This window comes from Lagopus muta, chromosome 1, assembly GCF_023343835.1.
Source record: "Lagopus muta isolate bLagMut1 chromosome 1, bLagMut1 primary, whole genome shotgun sequence".
NCBI classification, from domain to species: domain Eukaryota; kingdom Metazoa; phylum Chordata; class Aves; order Galliformes; family Phasianidae; genus Lagopus; species Lagopus muta.
In genome coordinates, this window is record NC_064433.1 from 152,712,708 (window position 1) to 152,735,220 (window position 22,513).

Here is a 22,513-nt window from a genome sequence, read left to right on the forward strand (position 1 = left end):
GTCATGTGCCACTCAGTACCCAAAGTTTGCTATTGCATATTTGTAGTTTTATTTTGATCATGCTTCTTATTGATCATACTCCAAGCATGACTGATCTTTATTACTTATCTAAAATGTTTCTTTTACCTCAAATGCTTTCTGTGAAAACTGATGCATCCTGAAATTGTTAATTCCTTAACAATTTAATAGATAGACTAACCCATCTGACAGTTCTGAGGTACAAGATCATGACTTACCTATTGTTCCCTCTAAAGATGCAACAGGAGTGATCTGACATTATTTGCACTTCAGGAGAAGATCATCTAGACCAACCTCACTCACGGTGAAGAGTCAGCTAGAACAAGTTGCTGCTCAGGCCATTGTCTAGCAAAAGTCAAAATATTTAAAATAGTTCCAACCTCTCTGGGTAACCTGTTTCAGTATTTACCCACCTTCACAGTGGTAAAAAAAATCATAATACAATTATACAAATTGCAACATTTGTTGTCCCTTGTCCTGTCACTTAAGCCTTCCAAAAAAGTCAGGCTTCATCTTCTCTGACTCTTCCAGATATGTAATGGAAGGGAGAAGTAAGATCTCCCCTTAGCTTTTGCTTTTCAAGAATAAACAAGCCTAGATCTCTCAACTTCTCCATAGATGTGTGCTCTGTAGTGCCCAGACTGTCTTGGTGGCTTCTGCTGAATTCATTTTAATCTGTATTTGAATAGGGAGCCTGAAATTAAATACTGCTGTCTAGTGCTTCGTACTTTTCAAATTTCTAGTAAAAATGAATATGAATCTTCATTAGCATGATTTCATTAAATATTTCTCACTGAGAATACTTGTTCTTCTATGAATTGTAAAAGTTTGGTGTAATTCCCTATGAGGTTGATTTGTTTCAGCTCACTTAAGAAGTTAGTTTCTTCAAGCTAAATTCAAAAAGGAATTTAACAGCTGTTGTCCAAAGAATAAATAAATAATCAAATGGTGTGATATTACTGAAAATAAGTTCTCAAGCCTATTCCTGAGTGTCACGTGACAACAAAAGTTGCAACAACTCTGTCAAATGTAAAACCAGAATTATATTAACTCCTCAATCTTTTCATTTTTAGAGCTTGAGCTCTAGGGAAGAAACATGTCCTTTTCTTTCTGAGAAAAATTGAGTAGAATGAAAGAGTGCTCTCTGGAGAAAAAGAAAAAAATCTCCTTTGTGACATCTTTCCAGTGTAAAATCTGAAAAGATCTAATTCTAAAGTGATATGGGGTTTTTTTTTGCAGAGCAAATTCTTCTAGATCAGAACGTTCAGACTCCTCCTCCAAGTCCATTTTCAATGCAAGTTTTCAGTAAGGGGACGAGCTGTAGTAATGGACAAGGGTTTGATTACGGCCTTGGAAATAACAAAGGTATGTTTCTTTCACTCACATTTTTTAAAATGATAATTATCTTAATTTTGCTTATGTTTTTGTCACTCATTTAATACTTTTTTAGTCACCATCAGATGTTCTCCAAAAGAAGAAATCAGTAGCACGATGAATTATAAGGTGTTTTTTTCTTTACTTCAATTTCACTCAGTCTAAGTACTCTATATAAAAGCATCATCAAATGCTTGGAAGTTATAGACAGGTGAGGCTTTCTGTAATCATAGAATCCTAGAATGGCCTGGGTTGAAAAGGACCATAATGATCATCTAGTTTCAACCTCCCTGCTATGTGCAGGTTTGCCAGCCACTAGACCAGGCTGCCCAGAGCCACATCCAGCCTGGCCTTGAGTGGCTCCAGGGATGGGGCATCCACAACCTCCTTGGGCAACCTGTTCCAGTATGTCACCACTTCCTCCTAAATGCCAGGCACAACACTATAATGTAGAAATGAAAAATAAACATTTGCAAGTAAGATACGAACAGAATTGTATTTAGAAAAAGAAGTTTTGAAAAGATCAGAAACATTCTTAAACACTTCTAACGTGTCTTAAAATGTGAAGTGCTTTTGATTGGATGACAGACTACCATTTGAGATTTATGTTGTAAAACTGAAGTTACCTTTCAGACTCAGAGATACCAGTTACAAATACTGGGAAGTAAATAACATCTTACTCATTTTACTGATATAAAATAGTAGTTTCTCTTAAATATGATTTATTTCATTGATGAGATGTAAACATACATAAGCCATCACAGTAAACTCAAGTTGCTTGCCTTCTGTTCATTCATTAATTAAATCAAGAATATTTAATAGTTATGGAAGGCACTTTTGCAGAGGCTGACGTCCTCAACAAATATTATTGAAGCACAGAGCTCTGTTATTATACTCTGACATCTCGTCTCTGTCCTCTGTCAGTGCCAGTGAGGATGTAGGCCTTAGGTGTGCAGTGTGATTTTAATACCGGAACATATTGTAAGTTGTCTCTGAATTAAAAATAAATAAATAAATCTTGAATTAAAACTTGTTAATAGGAGGACATATATATATGATATCCACAGTTCTACCATTACATACCATTATACAAGTAGCTTTTATTATTCAGATAGAAAGGTTAAAATACGGTCAGATATATTCAGGAGAAAGAACATTAAGGAGCTTTTGAATAATTTCTTGTTGGAACCACAGCAGTAATTAGAACTCTGCCTCTTCTATTACCTGATGAACAGGACGTGAAATTGTCAAATAACCTGCAAGTTAGGCAGTTACCACTGTAGCTCCAAGAGTCATTTAGTCACCATCTTATATCAGGGTGTTACATCATAGCATCAAGTTCCCTAAAAAACTGTAAATCTACTGACAAAGTTTACTCAAGGGCAGTGAAATGTGAGTATTAACATGTAGACATAGAAAAGCAATGAATTACTGTTTCCTTCACTGTTTTTTTGCAACTTCCTCATACTCAGTTACAGAGCAAAATCATCAAAACACATAAGTATTTGCAGAAATCACATAGAAATGTTGTTTGTCTGCTTTCTTTGTAAAGGTCAGCTGTTGGAATACAAGAAAAATTGTTCAGAGCAGACGCTGTGGAGCAAGATAAGCAGCAGTTAGCTAGATGACTTTATTCATTCCATATATTGTAGCTGCTTCTGAATTCTTGGGAAAAAAAAAAAAAAAGAAAAACAACAGCAAAAAGTTGTTGGCAACTATATTTGGAAGAGTAATGATATTTCCTTGCCCCTGCAAAAAAGAAATAGAATTAATGTATCATTATTTTATGTACTGTCAGCTTGCATTCACAAATCTAAGAAGCTTTGAGTTTTGTGGAAAAGAACTGAAAACACAAGCACTGTGTATTAGGAAAAATTTCAAGGAAGCAGTTCCATTGGATATGCTTGTTTGTCAAAAGAACTTTGTGTAAGGATGCACTAGTTTAAATGCAAGTTTAGTTACATGCATTGGTTGAATGTAAAGATACCCAGTATTAGGTCTGTGTTTACTGTATTGCCAGTATGCAGCTCTTCTTAGAGGTTCTTCTCTTTAAAACAAGTAATTGTTTTAGGCCTATTCATTTAGAATTCTTCTAATGCAAACTAGAATGATTCTAACAAAAAAGTTCTTTAGCTTTTCCTATAAAACATCACATTTTGGGGCATTTTATCACACTTATATTCCAGACATTCCATGGCTTAATAGACACTTAAGCAATTGCCAATCTTTGTCCAGAGAAAAAAAATTAACTAAAATAATATTTTATTAATTTATCAAAATAAGCAGGTAACAGGAATCCCATTTTGTTCTGAATCAGTAAATGTTAGAAGAAAACATCTTCCTTGTTTATATTTAAAATATATTTGGCATAAACTAGGCTTTAAACTGCTGAAAATCATTTAATAGTTTTGCAAACCTGAATTAGCAGGTACAGGGCAATTCTAGAAGAGAACTACTACTACTGGCTGCTGGGCTTTGCATACTTCTGTAAAAATCATTTCTCACTCCTCTTCTGCCAAATAGAAAAAAGTTATCAGTGGCAAAACTGTTGATAATATTAGACTGTTAAACTGGTTGTTCTTCAAATATCCCCTCTGCACCAATGGTAAGAACATATTAGGAAAGAAAGGCTGAAAGGAATAATTTCGTGATGATTCTGGAATGTGTACTCTGGACAATTGTTTTTTCTATATAATGTACATTAGGTATTCAACGACAAAAAAGTAACCAATTGATATATATAGAAATATATATACTTAGTAGTTAATGATAGGCAAAAATTTATATACCCTTTTGGGACCTCTGAGTCAAGTTCTGTTTCACTTACATAGATAACTGGCCTGAGAATTTCATACAAGAATGTCAAAGGATAGGACATTTGCTTATGTGATTCTGCTTTATCTACTGTTGGAGATCTAAGATACTATATCTCGGGAAAAATATTTCTCCATACTGCCAATACCCAGGTGATAGAGGAAATGTAGCTATTGAAACAAATCTGGAAATATTGTGCATACATTCAACTGAAGATGCACAAAGCGTACTCCGAACAAAACCAGTGCAAGAATTTTTACATGTGTGGCAGGGTATATAAACTGCACACATACAGTTGTAAGATCCAGTTGGGTCCTGTATTCTAATGTTGGTTCTTTCTCTGATAGTTAACATAAGTTACATCTAGAAGAAAAAAAATACTGTGCAGCTCTTAACCTGGAATTATTATTTTTTCATAGTTTTGTTTTTTTGTTTTTGTTTTTTTAAGAGAATAATAGTGCTTTGCCAAATGTGTCATTCCCTTCTGGGTCATTATGGTAGGAAAGATTGCTGCTCAAGTACTGATTCTAGTCTTTTTTTGTTATACTACTTCCAAAACAGTGGAATAAACTTCATGCCAATAGGTGATTATTTACATGGACTTCCAACTGTTTCCTGGTATTTCTGTTGTTTCCTTTTTGAAACCAAAAAATCAAGAAAAAAAAATTATTATTGAAGTTCTTAGGGTAATGTATGTTTCCATATACCCTTAAGTCTTTCTTTAATTCTATGAAAAAGCAATGGATAAAATCGTTTGATAGTTCTGTATTAGTTGCTGCGTTAGAATTTCTAGAATGTTTTCAAAATGATCTGAATTTGTAGAGTGAAGTGATGCTGTTAGGATTTGGTTGGTGATCATTCAAATCTGAGATAATCTTACTTGTGGTGTCTCTGAGCCGATATGACTAAGTTTACCTCAAGTTACAATGTGATGTGATAAACTCTGCCTTCTTATTGTAGGCTTCATATATTTCTAACACTTACATGTGGCTCTTCTGAAAATTGACATTTAGAAATTAAAATTATGCTTTTAACATGCTAGTTTTTTGAAGGCCTTCATTTGCCCCACAATGAATATCTGTAGTTCTTCAGAAAACCACTGTCAGTTCCTAAATTGTATTTATTTTTAAAAAATGATTTTCAGTCTGATCTTGAAAAACATGACAAAATAGTTTTGAAGATATTTGCAAAAACGAGCAAATATTTACAAAACCTAGGCATAGAAATACACTTACTGAAGTCTAAACACTTGTTATCCTTCCCCTCTCATCAGTTTTTCTAATCTTTATCTGCATGTTCTGTTGCATGTGTGTGTTATTGTAAATGCTAGGGATGCTGTTTTTCTCTTGGCTGCTGTTCTGTTTTTGGTTTACTTTTTTTTTTTTTTTTTTTTTTTAGCAAGTGAATAAAAATTTCTACTTTGAAATGTTTTAAGTAACTGGAGTAGAGTTTTCATGATTTTTTAAAAACCCTGCTTGTAATTTGAAGTAATTTTATTGCCATGCATGGGATGAGGTTTTTGTATTTAGCCACAACCAGAGCTGTTTGTGGCTAAATAAGAGCTTTCTCTATACTCACCATTTAAACATTAATTGAGCACCATTTTACTCTGCTGTTCCAGAGAATGACAAGTAACAGGTTGTAGTTTTGACTGTTTTGCCCACTACAGGTGACCAACTGAGTGCCATACTGAATTCCATTCAGTCACGGCCAAATCTCCCAGCTCCTTCCATCTTTGATCAAGCTGCAAAACCTCCCTCTTCCCTAGTCCACAGTCCATTTGTGTTCGGACAGCCCCTTTCCTTCCAGCAGCCTCAGCCACAGCTTCAGAGTAAGTTTGTCAGCCTTACCTGCCTCATCAGTCCATTTCTGCAGCTTTTACATTGCTGTCCTCAGTTGCTTGCTAGCTTCTAATCATCCCTCAGCACGCCTTTCTGCTTTTATTTTGTTGAGTTAGTTTTTCATCATTCAGACACATGTGAGGCTCTCTAATGCTCCTAAAAAAAGTATACTTGATCAATTTTAGTTTTGATATTGACAGTATTTTGCTTTTTGTATGTGTCCTACAGCGTAGATAACATTCATGAAAGTGCATTTCCAATATTGTATGAAAGTCTGGGTTTATAATGAAGGTAAATACCTTTCATGGTACAAAATGTTGATAAATCTCTTAACATAAGAAATTGACTGCAATAAATTCATAGTTATTCAGTTTTCTTCTTACATTTCTGATTTTGTCATCACTTACAAGTTCTATGATGCACCTGATCTGATTACTGGCAGGAGAACAGGAGGTTTAATTTTTGTTTAGTGAAAATTGAAAGCTTGTTGAAAATTCGTTGTGAGTAGCAGATATGGCAGTAAATTCTTGCTTATGTGCAGAACAAGTCTAGCATGCTGGTCTTGTCTTACCCGTAGAAGTATCCACAGTTGGAAGTGCCAGTTCTTTCCTGTGGGACATATCAGTCAGTTCAGTTTGTCTCACACAGCCCTAAAATGCTTCAGTTCAGCTGATGCAAGAAAATAAGTATTTAGTGGAGTGCAGCAAGTGAGAATTAGATTTAAATGTATGGTTCACTTCTGCACTGGCTTCATACTCATTCTGAGAGCGACGTTGTGTGCTTATACAAGGCTGTCAACAGTTTACGGGCTGGTTCAGCCCAGTTCCGTGACTAGTGGGGCAGAAGGATTTCGCAGAATCCGCGCCTCTGGAAAAGGGAAACAGGGGACCCCAAAATAATTAAAAACAGCAGCAACGATCTGAGGAGAAACAAACTAATTTATTAAACATAGTATCAGAGTGCAAGATAACACACCATAATATAATATAATTAGAATTGAAGCTAATAACGAGAGAGAGTGTCTGAAACGTGGATAGGCCTCTCATAACATTGAGATGAGATGTGCAGTCCAGTTGAGCAGCAGGGAGGGGAGCCTGACGAAGAAGAGCACATCAGGTGACCTTGCCAGGGGTTCTATCTCCTCTCTGACCGCAAAGCCGCCTATGGTATGTAGTTCTTTTCCAGACAGGTGCCTGGAACTGGAGAATTAACACTTTAACTTCCAATGCACTACATGATGTTATGATGTAGAATACCAATAACCAAAAATCATAAAAGCATGATATGGGCTTAAACCAACATTCTGAAAACGTGTTCCAATACCTAGTTAGATGAAGCAAGTGACTGCCAGTAGTGTCAACACACCATCACTGGGAATTTGACAATTGTATGCTCTTTCCCTTCACTTTTGTTTTTATTTTTTTGTCCAGAGTAGTAAAGTCAGAGTTTTATCCAACATTTAATTAAATATTTCCCTACTGTTCTTACTTCAAACTTTTATCATTTAGTATTTATGTATGAAAAGAAAAGCTTTTTTTTCTTATATGCTGCTCAGTAAGCTTTTTTTAATTAAGTTACTATCTATGTATTCTTCTAATAAAGATCCAGGATTCAGAATTAGGACCTTTTTTCCAAGGGGAATGCTGGTCTAATAAGTAAAATAAAAATGTAGAAATAAAATAATCTTATGTTTCTGTCTGATTTGATAGCTTAGTACAGTATTTCAAACAGTTAGGTTATTAGCGCTTCCAGCAGTATAAAATAAACCGGAACTCAAACGGAACTAGTGTACTGTGTTGCCATAACTGTGATGTGGTACAAGGACCTTCTTCCTAACAAGTTGTCATTTACTTTATGATATCATATAAATAATGTAAATTATATGTACAAAAGAGGGAAATTATTAAAGTTTTCATTTCCAGTATGAAAAATCTAGTAGCATGTGAGGCGAAAACAGTTTTGAATTAGAACATCCTTATTCTTCTGAAAATCTGTTAATCCTTTTACCACTTGATATAAAGGTAGAACATTGTCTGTGAGGCTGTAAGACTGTGTTCATGTTCATTTAATAGTCAAGGAAATTATCAGGGATCTTTGAAAATTAAATACTATTCCTAGAACCATACGTATTAGAAAGTAATGAATTAGCAGTCTACATCTAGACTAGCAGACTACAGACTAGCATAAATGCAATAAAAATATTTAAACAGGAAAATTCTGTTTATATCTGATTTTGCTGTGCTTTTTAATATGTTTGATATGTTCAACTCTGAGCTATAACTGAACTGTAAGATAATTCCTTTTAGCACTTTATTATTTCAAAAGCATTTAATAGCTTCCTGTTTCTAAACAAGTAATTAGAGGTTAAATCCCTTAAAGAGCATATCCCAAGGCTCCATATCATGTCAACTGCAGTCATATGTAATTATAATTTTAAATGATGTCCTTTGTTCGTAAGTGCTTACCGCAATAAATTTAGATCTAAAAATTAAAGCAAATGTTTGTTACCTGTTCTATTAAAAGAACTGGTGATAGTTTAACAGTTGAAAGTATTTGTCCCCCATTGTAGATTCCCATGGCTACAGATATGGCAACATGGAAACACATTTTCTGATTTAACAATCTGAGTAAGTAGCTTAGGCTACCTCTTACATTTTCTGCTGCCTGTCTATTCAAGGAGGTTTTATATTTAAGCATGATTTTGAGGGGAATTAAGATGGTGTTGAATGTCCCATAAATTTATTTCCTAAGTAGTGTATCAAAGTATGGAGAAAAACTTTAATCTGATCACGATGCATACTCTGCCAGAGATTTTCTTCAGAAAAAACAGTTAGCTATTCTTTCTGAGGAATGCTTTCTGTTCTTGGGTTTTATTTTCTTTTGTTTTTCAAATTGATTTGAGGAAGAGGGAATGGGCTTCTCACAACTTTTTTTTCTTCAGATACAGCATCTGGTTATTTTTTGCAAAAAAATACTATAGTGCTTTTGGACAACCACTTCCTCAGATATTATGCTTAAAGTATTTTTTTTTAACAGAAAGAGCATGAATTTTCCTTGATTATTTCAACAAAACAGTCTGTAATTACTCATGCCTGAATTTTCTTACTTCTAAGAAGACTGTAAGATCATCAGTAACTGATTTACTCAGGAGCACAGCTTCCGACAGCTGCTAGATTACTCATTACTTGATTAATTCATCTCTCCATTTTGGTGATTATGTCCAATTTCTGCTTGGATTCTAAGTGTATCAAATCCTGGAGGGTCAAGCAAGGTCTTGTTTCTCAGCTTTCAACAGTTTGTGCTAGGTCATAAAAACCCTCATACACAGCAAGACAGGGAGATCAGCAGGATCTTGTTGCACTGTTCAACAGCAGTTAGTAAGATTTAAGACGTGGCTGTTGAACTCTCAACCAAGGGAGGAAGCTTGCTGTCACAGAAGTTAGAACTTTCTGCTATTATCTTCACATGTGAGTTGCTATTACAAATGAGGAACAGATTTATAGACTGGAGATGCATTAAACCCTTTTGTTTGATTCATCTATCACAATTCTAACTCTTCCACCATAGCCCTGTCAACTTGCCTTGAGTAGTGTCCTCAGCACAGCTGTTGTTTCCTGACTTATCTCAGTCCAGGCAGAAGCTGCAGTGCTGAGCTGCTGTTAATGCATTCATGGTGTTAGACTGCCTCATTGCCAATACATGCTGCAGGGCTGCAAACCAGTGTATGATCAGCCCCTACCATTCGTATGTTCCTCAGTACTGTGTTAGCATTTTCTTCTTGGTTTTCTTCCTGCCCTTCCTAGGTGCTTATTACAGAACATTTGGAACCACTGGCTTTGCCTGTAGTGCTTCTGTCAACCTTTTATAAACAGTGGAATCTGCACAAAAGATTTGCACACATACAGAGTGTGTAACCGTTTTTAGTAGCATTTCAGTAAAATGAAGGGAGAGAGTAGTCTTAACCAATCACTCTGATCTCTTCTATGTCATACTGAAATGTCATGGAAAGCAGACAGAGTACTGGCTAACTTTTTTTTTCTGATGCCAAACTTTTTTCTTATTGCCAAACTATTATTCCTGAAAGAAGTTAAACTGTTTCATACTTTAGGCTTCAAAGATCTAATGTTGTAGGAAACACACTTATTTTTCTGTGTGTGCTGAGAAATTTAAATTCAAAACCATCTCTGTGGGACTGGTATCAAGTTTGGAGGACATGTATAAATTGTGTTGACGTTTATTGTAGAAATAGATTTGACTCATTGTCTTCAGAAATTAGGAAATTACACATTCATTATTATAAAATTATAGATTAATTTTATATAGTTCTCTAGTGCAGGAAGGCTTCTTTCAATTAAAATATTTAAGCAGCTCCAGTGTTTGTTATTGAAACCCTGCCATTGGGCAGTAAGCATAAAAATTTTTGTTTGTAATGAACCGTAATATTTTTGTTATTATACTACATTTTAGCAGTTTCCCTACTAAATCATTTCCCTACTAAATTTATCTAGTAGTTCTCTGCCTTTTTAATATGTAATATTCAGATGTTTGTTGATTTCTGTGTATTCTTGTATTTATCAAGAAATGGAATCCATGTCCAACTGTCAGTACAGCATTTGGCATTTTTTAAAATGTGAAAAAACATAAGAGGCATCCAATGCTTAGGCAAAAGTGCAGAAGGTAGGTCAGTGCTTTCCTTCATCATCATGCAAAAAGTCTGGAAAGGAGTGGCATTTCAGAAGAAATTTTAGCTTATCTTCACAATCCAGACACACTTTAAGCAGTCTGTTTCAGACTTAAAAAATAATAAAAATTAACGTGGACCAGTCAGCAGTATGTCATACCTGCTGGCTTTTCCTCAGAAGAAGCAGATATTGGACATCTTGCCATGAGCTGCCTCTTCTGTTTCCACACTGTGTAGCTTTTCAGGCTGGAACTATTTCCAAGTTGAAGGAGAGAGTGTGACTAGACAGGTTGTCGCATTCAGTTGTGACTGGACAGGTCTTGTTTACCTGTATTTGAAGCCTTTGTAGTTTGAAGGTGACTGAAGAGCAGGAATCCCGTTCTTGTCACTGACCAGACATAGTGGATAGACATAGATTGAATAGAATCACAGAATCATAGAATCACTCAGGTTGGAAAAGACCTTAAAGATCAAGTCCAACTATGACCTAACCATACTACCCTAACAGCCCTCTGCTAAATCATGTCCCTAAGCACCACATCCAGTTTTTAAACACATCCAGGAAACATTGTTTCCCTGGGCAGCAAGGAGACTGTGGGAATCTCATTCTCTTTGACCCAATCTCCTTGAAGTGACTGAGTGCAGATACAGTACTCAACATAAACTAGATTACAGAATTGTAATGTAAATATTCTCAGATGTAGAATGAAAGAATGAAATGAAAATCTGCATACATTAAATTGGATTTAGTAAATATTTAATTATTCACAGAATGGGAAGCTGATAAACAAAATTGTCATTTTTAGGCTTGTTTTTTACAAAAGTGTTCCTTTAATGCTATGTTGCATTCTTAATGTATTTTCCTGCATTTTAACTTTATAAATGAATGAAGTGTCTGACGTCCTGCTACCCAAAAGCTATACAGTTGGTATTGCATCTTTACAAAACTTTTGTAGGCATCAAAGTAAGTAATGCTATTCTTAAACTTGTGATAGTACTAGAATGAGAAAATATGGATTCTTTTATCATTTTGAAGAATTAAATTCTTACCTCAAGCATGAATGAACATCTTCTCCTTATAGAATCTGTGGATGTATAGTTTGTTATTCAAAGTAGGGATTTTAATGTATTTGTGTACAGATTTGTAAATTCAGTACCAGACAAAAACCAAACCAAGGCAAACCAAACGAACAAACAAAAGAACAAGAACAAAAAAAAACAACAACTATGCGCTGTAGGAATGAAAATCTCTTATTTTCAATGCACTTTTCTTCCATTTGTACAAAAGTGTATTTCTAAAGCCAACTATCTTCTAGTGTACAAAATCTTACAATGGGAAATTGACTTTTTTTTCCTGAAGAAATAAAAATTGAAATTAGAATTAAAAACAGTGTTATAAGAAAGTAAAGTCATAGACTTGAAATTAGAAGTCCCTGTTGTTATCTCATTCTATCATGGATTATAGCAGAGTTTAACTTCTTTTTTTTTCCTTAATCCTTAAAGCAAAATTATTTATAAAGGTTGATACAAATTTGTTTTCATGTCTATACTGTTTCATAGAAACTTCTACTGATAATTAGGTCTTCTGATGGTATTGCAAAACTGCAGTTCACATTACAAGTGAAGATTTTTGTAACATTTCATTACTGAGGTGAATTCAGATTTGAAAACAAATAGCTTTGATTGATCTAATATATTTTTCATCATTCTTCCAATGAGTAGTGAAACTTCAAAGCAGAAAAGTCTGGATCTTCTCTAACTTTATCAAAAGAATGTTACAAATGGTCATCTGAAGAAGATACCACGGGTTTCAATAACTAGTCTCTGAATTTACAGATTAAAATTTCACATTTAAAAGCAGATTTGTGTTCAAAATCAGGTACTGCTGGTTTCGTAATAAACCATCCATCTGATTGACTAGCCATAGTGCATTTGAGATCCCATAAACTAATACTTTAGTATTTTATTTTTTGAAGTTTGCATTAGGGAAAGCTTTTAAAGTAACTGTTTCTCATTTAAAATTAATGTAGGAGTCTTGATGAACTCAAGAATATTTAAAAGAGGAGATGCATATAACTTTAAATGCTTGTTTTTATATTTGCATTTTTTTCCATTGAATCTGTGTTGCTTCTGTGCAACTGTTTTCCACTGTAGACACTCCATCCTGCTGCCTTGCTTCTCGTGAGCGTATTTACAAAACTAGTGATGTAGCTGGGCCTGCCTCTGCTATTTCATCTCTCTGTCACAAACTAAAGGGTGGGTATGCATGCAAACATGGCTAGGTTATTCAGCTTTTGCATTGAAAGTGTTGCTTTTTTTTTTTCCTCCATACATTCATTTTCATTTCATTCTCTTAATACGATTTATTCAAGTTTGGTGTTTGTTAGGAGTTCATTTGATATGGCCGTTCAGTATTGCCTTCCTGAATAGCAGTATCCAGGGTATGGATTTTAGTTATCAAATTTTGTAAATGGGTAACTGTTAATCTAGTATAACACTATCTGCTGTCAAATGCAAATATAGAAGGCAAATGAAATGTAGAAGGGAAAAAAAGTAATCTTTTTTTTTTCTTTGTTTACAGATAAATCAAATATGTAATTACGCAGTTTCTCATGTGGGGCATTTTTTTGTGCTGATACTCCAGAATGCTAATTAGGATTATTTACATGTATATGTGCAAAGTGAAACCTTCTTTAAAAAAATATTTTTCATTGCTAAAAGCTATTGCTAAGCTATGCTTTTCAAAAACATTTTTGTTCTAGATGTTTTCCTACTTTTTTAACTGGTAATGCATATACTTGGAATGTGATACATTGCTGAATGGTTTGCTGTGTTCTGTGTCCTCTAAGAAGACAAGTGTTTTCTGTTCAGTTTTTTTCTTTCATGAGGAGTTCTATAAAAAGTTATTTAAATAATAATATCTACATCTGGCAAACTTTAAATTAATATTTTTGTTTGCTTATTTGGGGGAAAAGTATGTATAAAGTAATTTCATTTCTGAATTCATTTATCACAAAGCAGAAATCTTAAAAATTGTTCATCAGTAGACCTGGTGAATAACAAAAGTGGCTTGAGAAACTGGTTGAACTGCTATTTAATAAACACTTTTTTTTCCTCTAGCAAGAGCAGTCATTTTATAAAACATGATGTACCATGCTATTTCTGCCTGCTTCCTTCCCCCCATGTTGAAACAAACATGCAGATAAGAAAACAACCCAAAAACTCCTGAGAAAAAAAGGTTAAAGACACTTAAGACACTCAAGAGCAATAATGAAAATTTTTGAAATGTTCTGTTTATATTTGGCATGTTGTCCTCGAATATAGACAAAATATTTCTTTTTTATCGTGGAGAAATATAAACTCCTAGTGTGTCCAGTATGCTGGGAAGCAAGGAGAGCACCCTAACTCTCAAGTTTGTTAAATATTTTAATATAAATATTCTTAACTTTTTCCTGTAGCTGTTTATTATAAGCCACTTAAACATAGAGGAAACAAAAAATATTTTGTTGTCTGAGGAGACATCTTGGTTTCTAGTCTTTATTTATTTATTGTGAGATTTAATGATATTAGTTTAAAAAAAAAAAAACAAAAAAAAACCAACAGGTCATTCCATGCTTCCATGCTTCTGTATATTATCTAGCATGCAGATAAGGTTTCATGATACGAAACTAGAAGAATTCAGAATTCTATATTGCAGAAGGAACTAAACACAGATTTCCAACCTTCCAAGTAAATATTGAAGGTACTGAATAAAAGATGACTTCCTGTCATTTCTGTTTCCATTAGAAATCATGGTTCAAATTAGCAAACATTTTTTTGATTGATTGAAATTTTTTGACAAATTATTTTTTCCCCCAGAATGTGCTTGAGCCAGTGAAAAGAGCATTTTAATGCTATTTAATGCTAAAATAAATAAATAAATAAATAAAAATCCACAGTGCAGTGACCTACTTTTACAAACTTTACAATGATAGCTACTTCTTTTTTAAGTAATGAAAACATATTCAAATCAGAAGGACTATGTGCTCAAGACTTTGAGGTGTAGTCTCAAGAGAGTTGTATATTATTACAATTTGATGAGTGTTGCGTTATTACCAGTAATGTAAACATTTCTTGACTTAATTTAAAAAACAGAGTTCTATAAGAGGGACAGGGTTCGTACTCATAAAACTATTTGAAGTATAATGTTTGATGAAGCTACTTACATACATACACTAGTTTGGCATGTAATACACATGTAAATTCAGTGCACTTGAGAACAACAAATTACTGCATCAAGCTAAAGGTGGCTAATGGTTTGGCTTAAGAGTAATAGAAGAAGGTTATTATGAGTAGATTCTGTTCTAGGAGAAAAACGTTGATTGCATGTGGTCTTAAAAATCAAGATAGAATAATGTGAATTGTTTTAAGCTTGTTTGTAAGTCTTTTACCTAATTATTTGCCTTATAATTGTATTTACTTCCTATGTTTCCTGACTTTTGAGAATTAAGAAAAGTAAACCTGGTCATACAAGTGGTCTTTCTGCTTGTCTCTTGTTGCAATCAGTCTGACACACAGAAATAGTAAAGAAATAACTCTTGGTTTCTGTTGCAACTAAGGTAAATTTAGTTAACACCTAGCTTTATTAATTCTTTAGTTAATTGTAGCTAGAGAAGTAAATATAGTTCATTTATTTGTGTTTTGAGAAACTAGTGAACTATGCCTTTAGATACCACCATAATGTGTTTTTTGTAAATATTTCCTAGCCAATGTTTGGAAATGTACATTTGCACATATTTTTAGGAGAAGAAATGTACCAGTATTTAGATTTGCCTGCATTACATGAACAGAAGCATGCTTTTGAATTTTATTGTGCATTCAGGTCTTTAATTCTTGTTTTGTACTGTTAAACATGTCACTGTTAAATATAACAATTTAATTACAAAATATGCTAAACAGGTGACCGAGTGAATTTCTCAGGAGCTGCTAGACCTATTTCTCCAGCAGGAAAATCAGACATGTCATCAAAACACAGAGCTGACAGCAGGTCACCGAAGCTTGACGTGCGAATTAATAGAGCTGCTGCTGACCAGAAGAAACCTAGAAATACTGACGGCCTAACAGCCAGTGAATCTCTGCTGCTGAAGTCAGATGCTGCAAAGTTGCGGTCAGATTCTCACAGCAGATCTTTGTCTCCAAATCATAATACTTTGCAAACACTAAAAACTGATGGAAGAACTACAACTGGTCTGAGAGCCGAATCTCCGGGACCAGGAACTCGGTCATCTTCTCCAAAGACAAAGACACTTACAGCAGTTAGATCTGGTGCTAGTTCTCCACGATCCTCATCACCCCATGATAAAACGGTACCACAGAAAGCTTCATCTCCTGTAAAAACAAAGCTTGATCCTCCTCGAGAACGATCCAAATCAGATTCTTACACATTAGATCCAGACACTCTTCGCAAAAAGAAAGTACCACTAACAGAATCTTTAAGGGGGAGATCAACTTCACCCAAACCAAAAATTATTACAAAGGATGTGACACCTACAGAAACCGAAAATAGAGCTCCATCCCCTCATGTCGTCCAAGAAAACCTTCACAGTGAGGTTGTTGAAGTGTGTACTTCAAGTACTCTGAAGACTAACAGCATTACAGATAGCACTTGTGAAGACAGCACAGAATTCAGAAGTCTAGACGACAGTTCTAGTAAAGTTCATTTCAGCATAGGGAAAGCACCTCTGAAAGATGAGCAAGACATGAGAGCATCTCCAAAAGTGAGCCGTAAATGTGCTGGTAGGCATACAAGACCCAAAAAAGAGAAATCCAATTTTCTTTTTAAAGGAGATGGCTCCAAGTCCATAGAGCCAGCCAAGCAAGCAATGTCACCTTCTGTTGCAGAATGTGCTAGAGCTGTGTTCGCTGCTTTTCTTTGGCATGAAGGAATAGTTCATGATGCTATGGCTTGTTCATCTTTTTTGAAGTTTAATCCAGAGCTGTCCAAAGAGCATGCACCAATACGAAGCAGTCTCAGTCAACAACCTGCAGAGGAAAAAGAAACCAAGTTGAAAAATAGGCATTCATTGGAAATATCCTCTGCTCTTAACATGTTCAACATTGCTCCCCATGGACCAGATATATCTAAAATGGGCAGCATCAACAAAAACAAGGTCCTTTCAATGTTGAAAGAACCACCTTTGCATGAAAAGTGTGAGGATGGAAAAATTGAAACTACCTCCTTTGAAACATCCAGTCATCACACTATGAAATCCAAGTCTCCTCTTCCATTAACACTGCAGCACTTGGTAGCTTTTTGGGAAGATATTTCTTTAGCAACTATTAAAGCAGCTTCCCAAAATATGATTTTTCCAAGTCCTGGTTCTTGTGCAGTGTTAAAGAAGAAGGAAAATGACAAAGATAACAAGAAAACCAAGAAAGAGAAAAAGAAAAAAGAAAAGGTTGAGGCCAGACCAAGGGGAAATCTTTTTGGTGAGATGGCCCAACTAGCTGTAGGAGGACCTGAAAAAGACACAATCTGTGAGTTGTGTGGAGAATCACATCCATATCCAGTGACTTACCACATGAGACAAGCTCATCCAGGTAAGATTCAATATTTTGCTTCCTGTGTCTGCCTGCAAAATACATCATACACATACATTTTTGTATTAGTTGCTGTTATGGAAATAAGTCAGGCTGCCTTGTTTAATGTTTTAACACGGTTTACCACACATGCTAAATTTAAATTCAAATGTACTTAAGGATATAGGCTCTCAAACATGAAGAAAATTTTTGAAATAAAGACAAATCAGCAATCAGACTTTACAGTACTACTTCAGAAATATGCTACTTGTTACACTCTAGAACTCTGAACAGCGCTGAAAAAAAGGGAGAAAAAGTATAAGTTATGGTTAATTCACATGTCTATGCTGCCAAAAGTTTTTTATTCTACTATTGATTATCTGCTGTGTTATCTCTTGGTATCAGTGAACTTTGATTTAAAATCTATGTTTTAAAAGGAAAAAAATGTGTGGTTAGTAGATTTGTGAGCATTAATCAGAAGGCAGCTTGTAAAATATGAAACAGCTATTTTTTCCCTCTACACATTACCTGAGTCTGTTCAGGAGTTTAATTTGGGAATCATTAAGGAAATAATTTTTAGGTAGACATTAACTACTGTTTGCTTGTCAACTGAGTTTAAAAAATACTTGTGATGTAGCCAGTAATAAGTAGTCTTGTCAGTGACAAAATTATTTGTGTTTTCTAGCTTGTAAACCCAGCTAAACAATTTTACCTGTTAGTGAAGTTCAGGCTGATGTCATATGCGCTATTTCTAATACTGTATGGTAAACTACGGAGCCTTCATCTTCAGCACTTATCAGTTCTCTCAATTTTTCAGAGAACCAATAATCAGCAAAGGAATACACTTTATTCCCTTTTAAGCTTTGTTAGATATGTTGTAGGTCTGTAATTTATGTTAAACTGTAGATATGCTGGCTAACATGTAATACTGACTTTACATTCACTAAGCTAAGTTGAAAACTGTTCATGCATTGGGCATGTTAATAATAAAAACATGAAAACAGAAGTATTTGGATTCTTCAGATACCACTGGGATGCATGAATGTGCACTGTAATTTTTTAAATCTGTTAACAGGAAAGACAGGCAACCACCTTCCTTCCCCACCTACATCCCTGTTTTGAAGATAGGAAAAAAAATCTTTATTTTGAAATAACAGTTTTTTGGTTTTTTTTTAACTGTATGTAGGTTGTGGTCGTTATGCTGGTGGCCAAGGTTATAATAGCATAGGACACTTCTGTGGAGGATGGGCTGGTAATTGTGGTGATGGTGGTATTGGAGGAAGCACTTGGTATTTGGTATGTGATCGATGCAGAGAAAAATACCTCCGTGAAAAGCAAGCAGCAGCAAGAGAGAAGGTATTTTTATCTGTTTATCTTATGTTTTTCTCTATCTGCTCAATAGTAATGCATTCACAGTTTGAAAGTAGACTGAAAAATTTGGAATTTCAGAATCATGGAAGGTTTTGAGAAATACCAATGTCACAATAATGTTACGTGAGATCATACTCAGGTCTTTATGTGATGACATAACCAAGCTTTGGGTGAACTAGAGTAATGGAGTACTAGCATGAAAGGCATTCATCTAATATTGCTCTTGCCATATCTAGTTTCAAATTTTTGCTTAAAATATGCAAATATGTGGAAGTTTTTTTTAAAGAAGAACAGAACAGTTTTAGTTTAAATAAAACGAAATGTATTGAAACTTTTTGCACACAAAATTGATTGTGAAGCAAACATGAAAACTTACAACTTTTTATAAAAAGTTAAAAGTACTATTTTAGAACAGCATCATTTTATAACAGGAAGAATCAAGCAGCTTACCTACGTGATATTGATAGCTTCTCTTGAGATGAAGAATAATTTAAATACACCTTTTTTTCTTTTCATTAATTGCTATAGATTAAGCAATCTAGGAGAAAACCAATGCAAGTTAAGACTCCTCGTGCCTTGCCAACTATGGAAGCTCACCAAGTGATTAAAGCTAACGCACTGTATTTGCTGTCGCTGAGCAGTGCTGCTGAGCCTAGTATCCTCTGCTATCACCCTGCAAAAGCATTCCAATCTCAACTTCCGAGTCTAAAAGAAGGAATTTCTGAAGATTTTCCCATAAAAATGCCATGTCTGTATCTACAGACTTTAGCAAGGTAATTGAAGGAAGTTTACAAATATTGATTATAATATTCATGTATTTAGGGTATTATTTCCTGATCTTATTCAATTTCTTAGACTGTATTTGCCCGTATGATCAAGTGTAGCCTAAATAGCTTTTGGATGCTAAGTATTTTTTAGCAGCATCATTTATGTCCAAAGAATTTAGAATTTCCTGAAGAGTTTAACTTAATGCATTGTTCTAGCAGACATATGTGCTTCTGTTCCCTCTTCAGCATTCAAAATAGTAACAAGGAAGCAAAAAATCTGGGCTTGCCCAGTATTTCTGAGTAAATTGAGTAAACTCTTAGTGTCTTATGTCTATCATGGGTTTCCCAGCCCCTGTGTTGGTTACTGTTTAACTCATCAGTTGAAAACGCCACTGTATTTTGCCCTAAGATGGAAATTGCAACTAGCTTGTATTCATTAGGTGAATAGTAAATGAATTGTGTTAGCTGCTTACGTGTATTTTCAAGGAAGTATTTTGTACATTCAGTAACTCTTAATCCTAACTTAAGAAACCTTATTTGATGTAGGCATCATCATGAAAACTTTGCTGGATACCAGGATGACAACCTCTTCCAGGATGAAATGAGGTACCTCCGCTCAACTTCTGTACCTGCACCATACATCTCAGTTACTCCTGATGCAAGCCCTAATGTCTTTGAAGAACCAGAGAGTAACATGAAATCTATGCCCCCCAGGTACTTCTCGTCTAGGTACTACATACAAATGTTAATGCATTAATAGAACAGTTTAATTTTTTAAATTTTTAATTTTTTTTTTAATGAAGATAATGGAAAACATTGTCATAATTAGGTAGCTAAAGTATCAGGTCAGCCCAGATCAGTCTCTTGAAATAGCAGAAAAAAAACCCAAAACACAAGAAACTGTTCTTTAAGTGTCTTCAGTAAAGGATAGCATATCTGATGTATATTCAGGCACTGGTAATGCAAGTTTGCAAACCTTATTTAAAACTTTGAGAGTGTTGCAGATCAGTTGCTTCTCTTTAGAAAGGTCTTGATTTCACAGCCAAAATATGCTAAAACAAACAAAATAAAAACAAGTCATACATTCAGAAATTGATGAAGGACTCTTCACCAAGCACTCTTGGTGAAAGACTTTTCACTAAAAATCTTTAGTGTACCTCAAGAAAACAAATCCCTCGTCCTTACTTCAGGCCTGCTTATTTTTCTCTTAGAGGCAAATGCAGTTTGCACAATCGCCAGAACTGCAAAACTGAAGACATTGTTTGAAAAGCAGTTGTCCAAGAAACTTAGCTGAAAATTTAGCACTTTTCCCCTGTATTTCCATTCTGTGACACAACTGATTGATTGTAGTGTGGACGAACTACCCTTTTAAGAAGTAGTAGCTCTTCAAGATTTCATTTTGAAGGGAGGTTTGACTAAGAGGGAATTTCATTACTTTACATTTTCAAAGCAAAATTTGGTGTTTCTTTCTGTAGAAAGTTAAAATGTCAGTGGAGAAATGGCAGTTTAATGCTATCCAGGACCAAGAGTGCTAGGTGATTTTTACCAGGTTAAGCCAAGTCTTTATTTTGTCAAATTTTCTATAATCCAATTCAAACAATTACAGATTTTTTTTTCTGTTTTGCCCAGGGTAAAAAAGACTCTTACTATTACTTAATAATAATCCTAAATCAACATAGATGCTTGAGGTTTTCATACATCAGTGATGTAACAAAGGGAAAATTTGCTTTTGATCTATTTTTTTATGTATTTCAATTTCTTATTTTATACTGACTGAAAAAGCAGTTTATTGTAATACTATAATCTGCAATAGAGTCTTTTCATAAATAGAACATTTCTAAGAAAACTCCTTAAGAATGCATCGTATTGGTATATTCCTTTATTAAAACTGTGGACACCATGGTTTCCTGAGGCCTATAGGAACAGCATAAGCTGGGAGTTCTGCAGACTGCAGACTCTAAGAAGTCCACTGAAGGTAAGGAGTAAAACATGTCAGAAACATAGCTGTAGCAAATGAAAATTGACTTTAAGGCTGGAGATGTTGGAAACATTTCCTTCACTTAATACTCTAAATTTCAATTGGCTTGCATAATAAAAATTCATTTCATAGGTACTTTTACATGCATTCTCAGTACAATTTTGCCTGAAACTTCAATTCAGGCATCATCAAAATGTTTGTGTTCTCTCTGAAAAATACTGAAATTCTTTGAACTTACGAGTTACATTATTATATTTTTTATGAAGTCTTCTCATGCTTTTTCATCATATACAATTCTAACGTATTTTTTCTTTTCCAGGGTATAAACAGTTTTTAGGTACATCAAACAAACTTTCATGCAGCAGTAGCATTGTCATTATTGAATGCATGTTCCTTTATTTAATATGTATGCATAACTTGAAAACACTGTACATATTTACTCATGAATCTTTAATTTCTCTGATTTCTTTGTAGTTTGGAAACCAGTCCAATAACAGATACAGACCTTGCAAAGCGCACAGTTTTTCAAAGGTCATATTCAGTTGTTGCATCAGAATATGACAAACAGCACTCCATTTTGCCAGCACGTGTAAAGGCAATCCCCAGGCGACGAGTTAACAGTGGAGATGCAGGTAAAAGTGCAGACATTGGAAAAATATTGGAAAAATTTGTCTAAATCTGACGATGGAGATAGTGAAGAAAGTTTTAGTATCAGTATACAGTCAGGTTTTGAAGTCATGAGTCAGGTCAGTATTATTCCTCTCTCTCAAAAGCAGAGATCAACTATGAACAGCATGTAGTTCCTGTAACGATTCTGATGGAATGAATAAAAAAAAAATTTTGAGGATGTCGCATTGGACTGATCGTTATTCTTGGAAACTGTAGACAATTCTGTATTTAAATATACATATACATGTATATAATTGCTTTTATTTCTCTTAGACAACCAATATTTAATTAATAATCTGCACAGGACTAGCCTCAGAAAATATCAGGGATTACTACAGTTCTGAAATTTGTGGTTCATGTTCTGTGCTTAATTTAAAAGCTAACATGGTAGTTTCTTGATGGTATTGTCTGCTTATACTCTCAGTTGAAGCATCATTTTTCC

The 22,513-nt window shown here is 34.5% G+C and overlaps 1 protein-coding gene across 15 annotated transcripts in view; it reads left to right on the forward strand.

The window, feature by feature from the left end:
* Nucleotides 1–22,513, forward strand: part of MYCBP2 (MYC binding protein 2) — a 205,796-nt gene that overhangs the window by 150,998 nt on the left and 32,285 nt on the right. For 8 of the 15 annotated variants that reach the window (XM_048967518.1, XM_048967527.1, XM_048967556.1 and 5 more), the window contains 8 exons: nucleotides 1,258–1,383; nucleotides 5,852–6,037; nucleotides 12,883–12,984; nucleotides 15,667–17,307; nucleotides 18,473–18,642; nucleotides 19,186–19,430; nucleotides 19,971–20,153; nucleotides 21,877–22,034. In XM_048967518.1, coding sequence (XP_048823475.1) covers nucleotides 1,258–1,383; nucleotides 5,852–6,037; nucleotides 12,883–12,984; nucleotides 15,667–17,307; nucleotides 18,473–18,642; nucleotides 19,186–19,430; nucleotides 19,971–20,153; nucleotides 21,877–22,034 — 2,811 coding nt within the window. The remainder of the gene's footprint in view (nucleotides 1–1,257; nucleotides 1,384–5,851; nucleotides 6,038–12,882; nucleotides 12,985–15,666; nucleotides 17,308–18,472; nucleotides 18,643–19,185; nucleotides 19,431–19,970; nucleotides 20,154–21,876; nucleotides 22,035–22,513) is intronic. The other 7 variants (XM_048967583.1, XM_048967645.1, XM_048967539.1 and 4 more) reach the window with 6 other exon arrangements.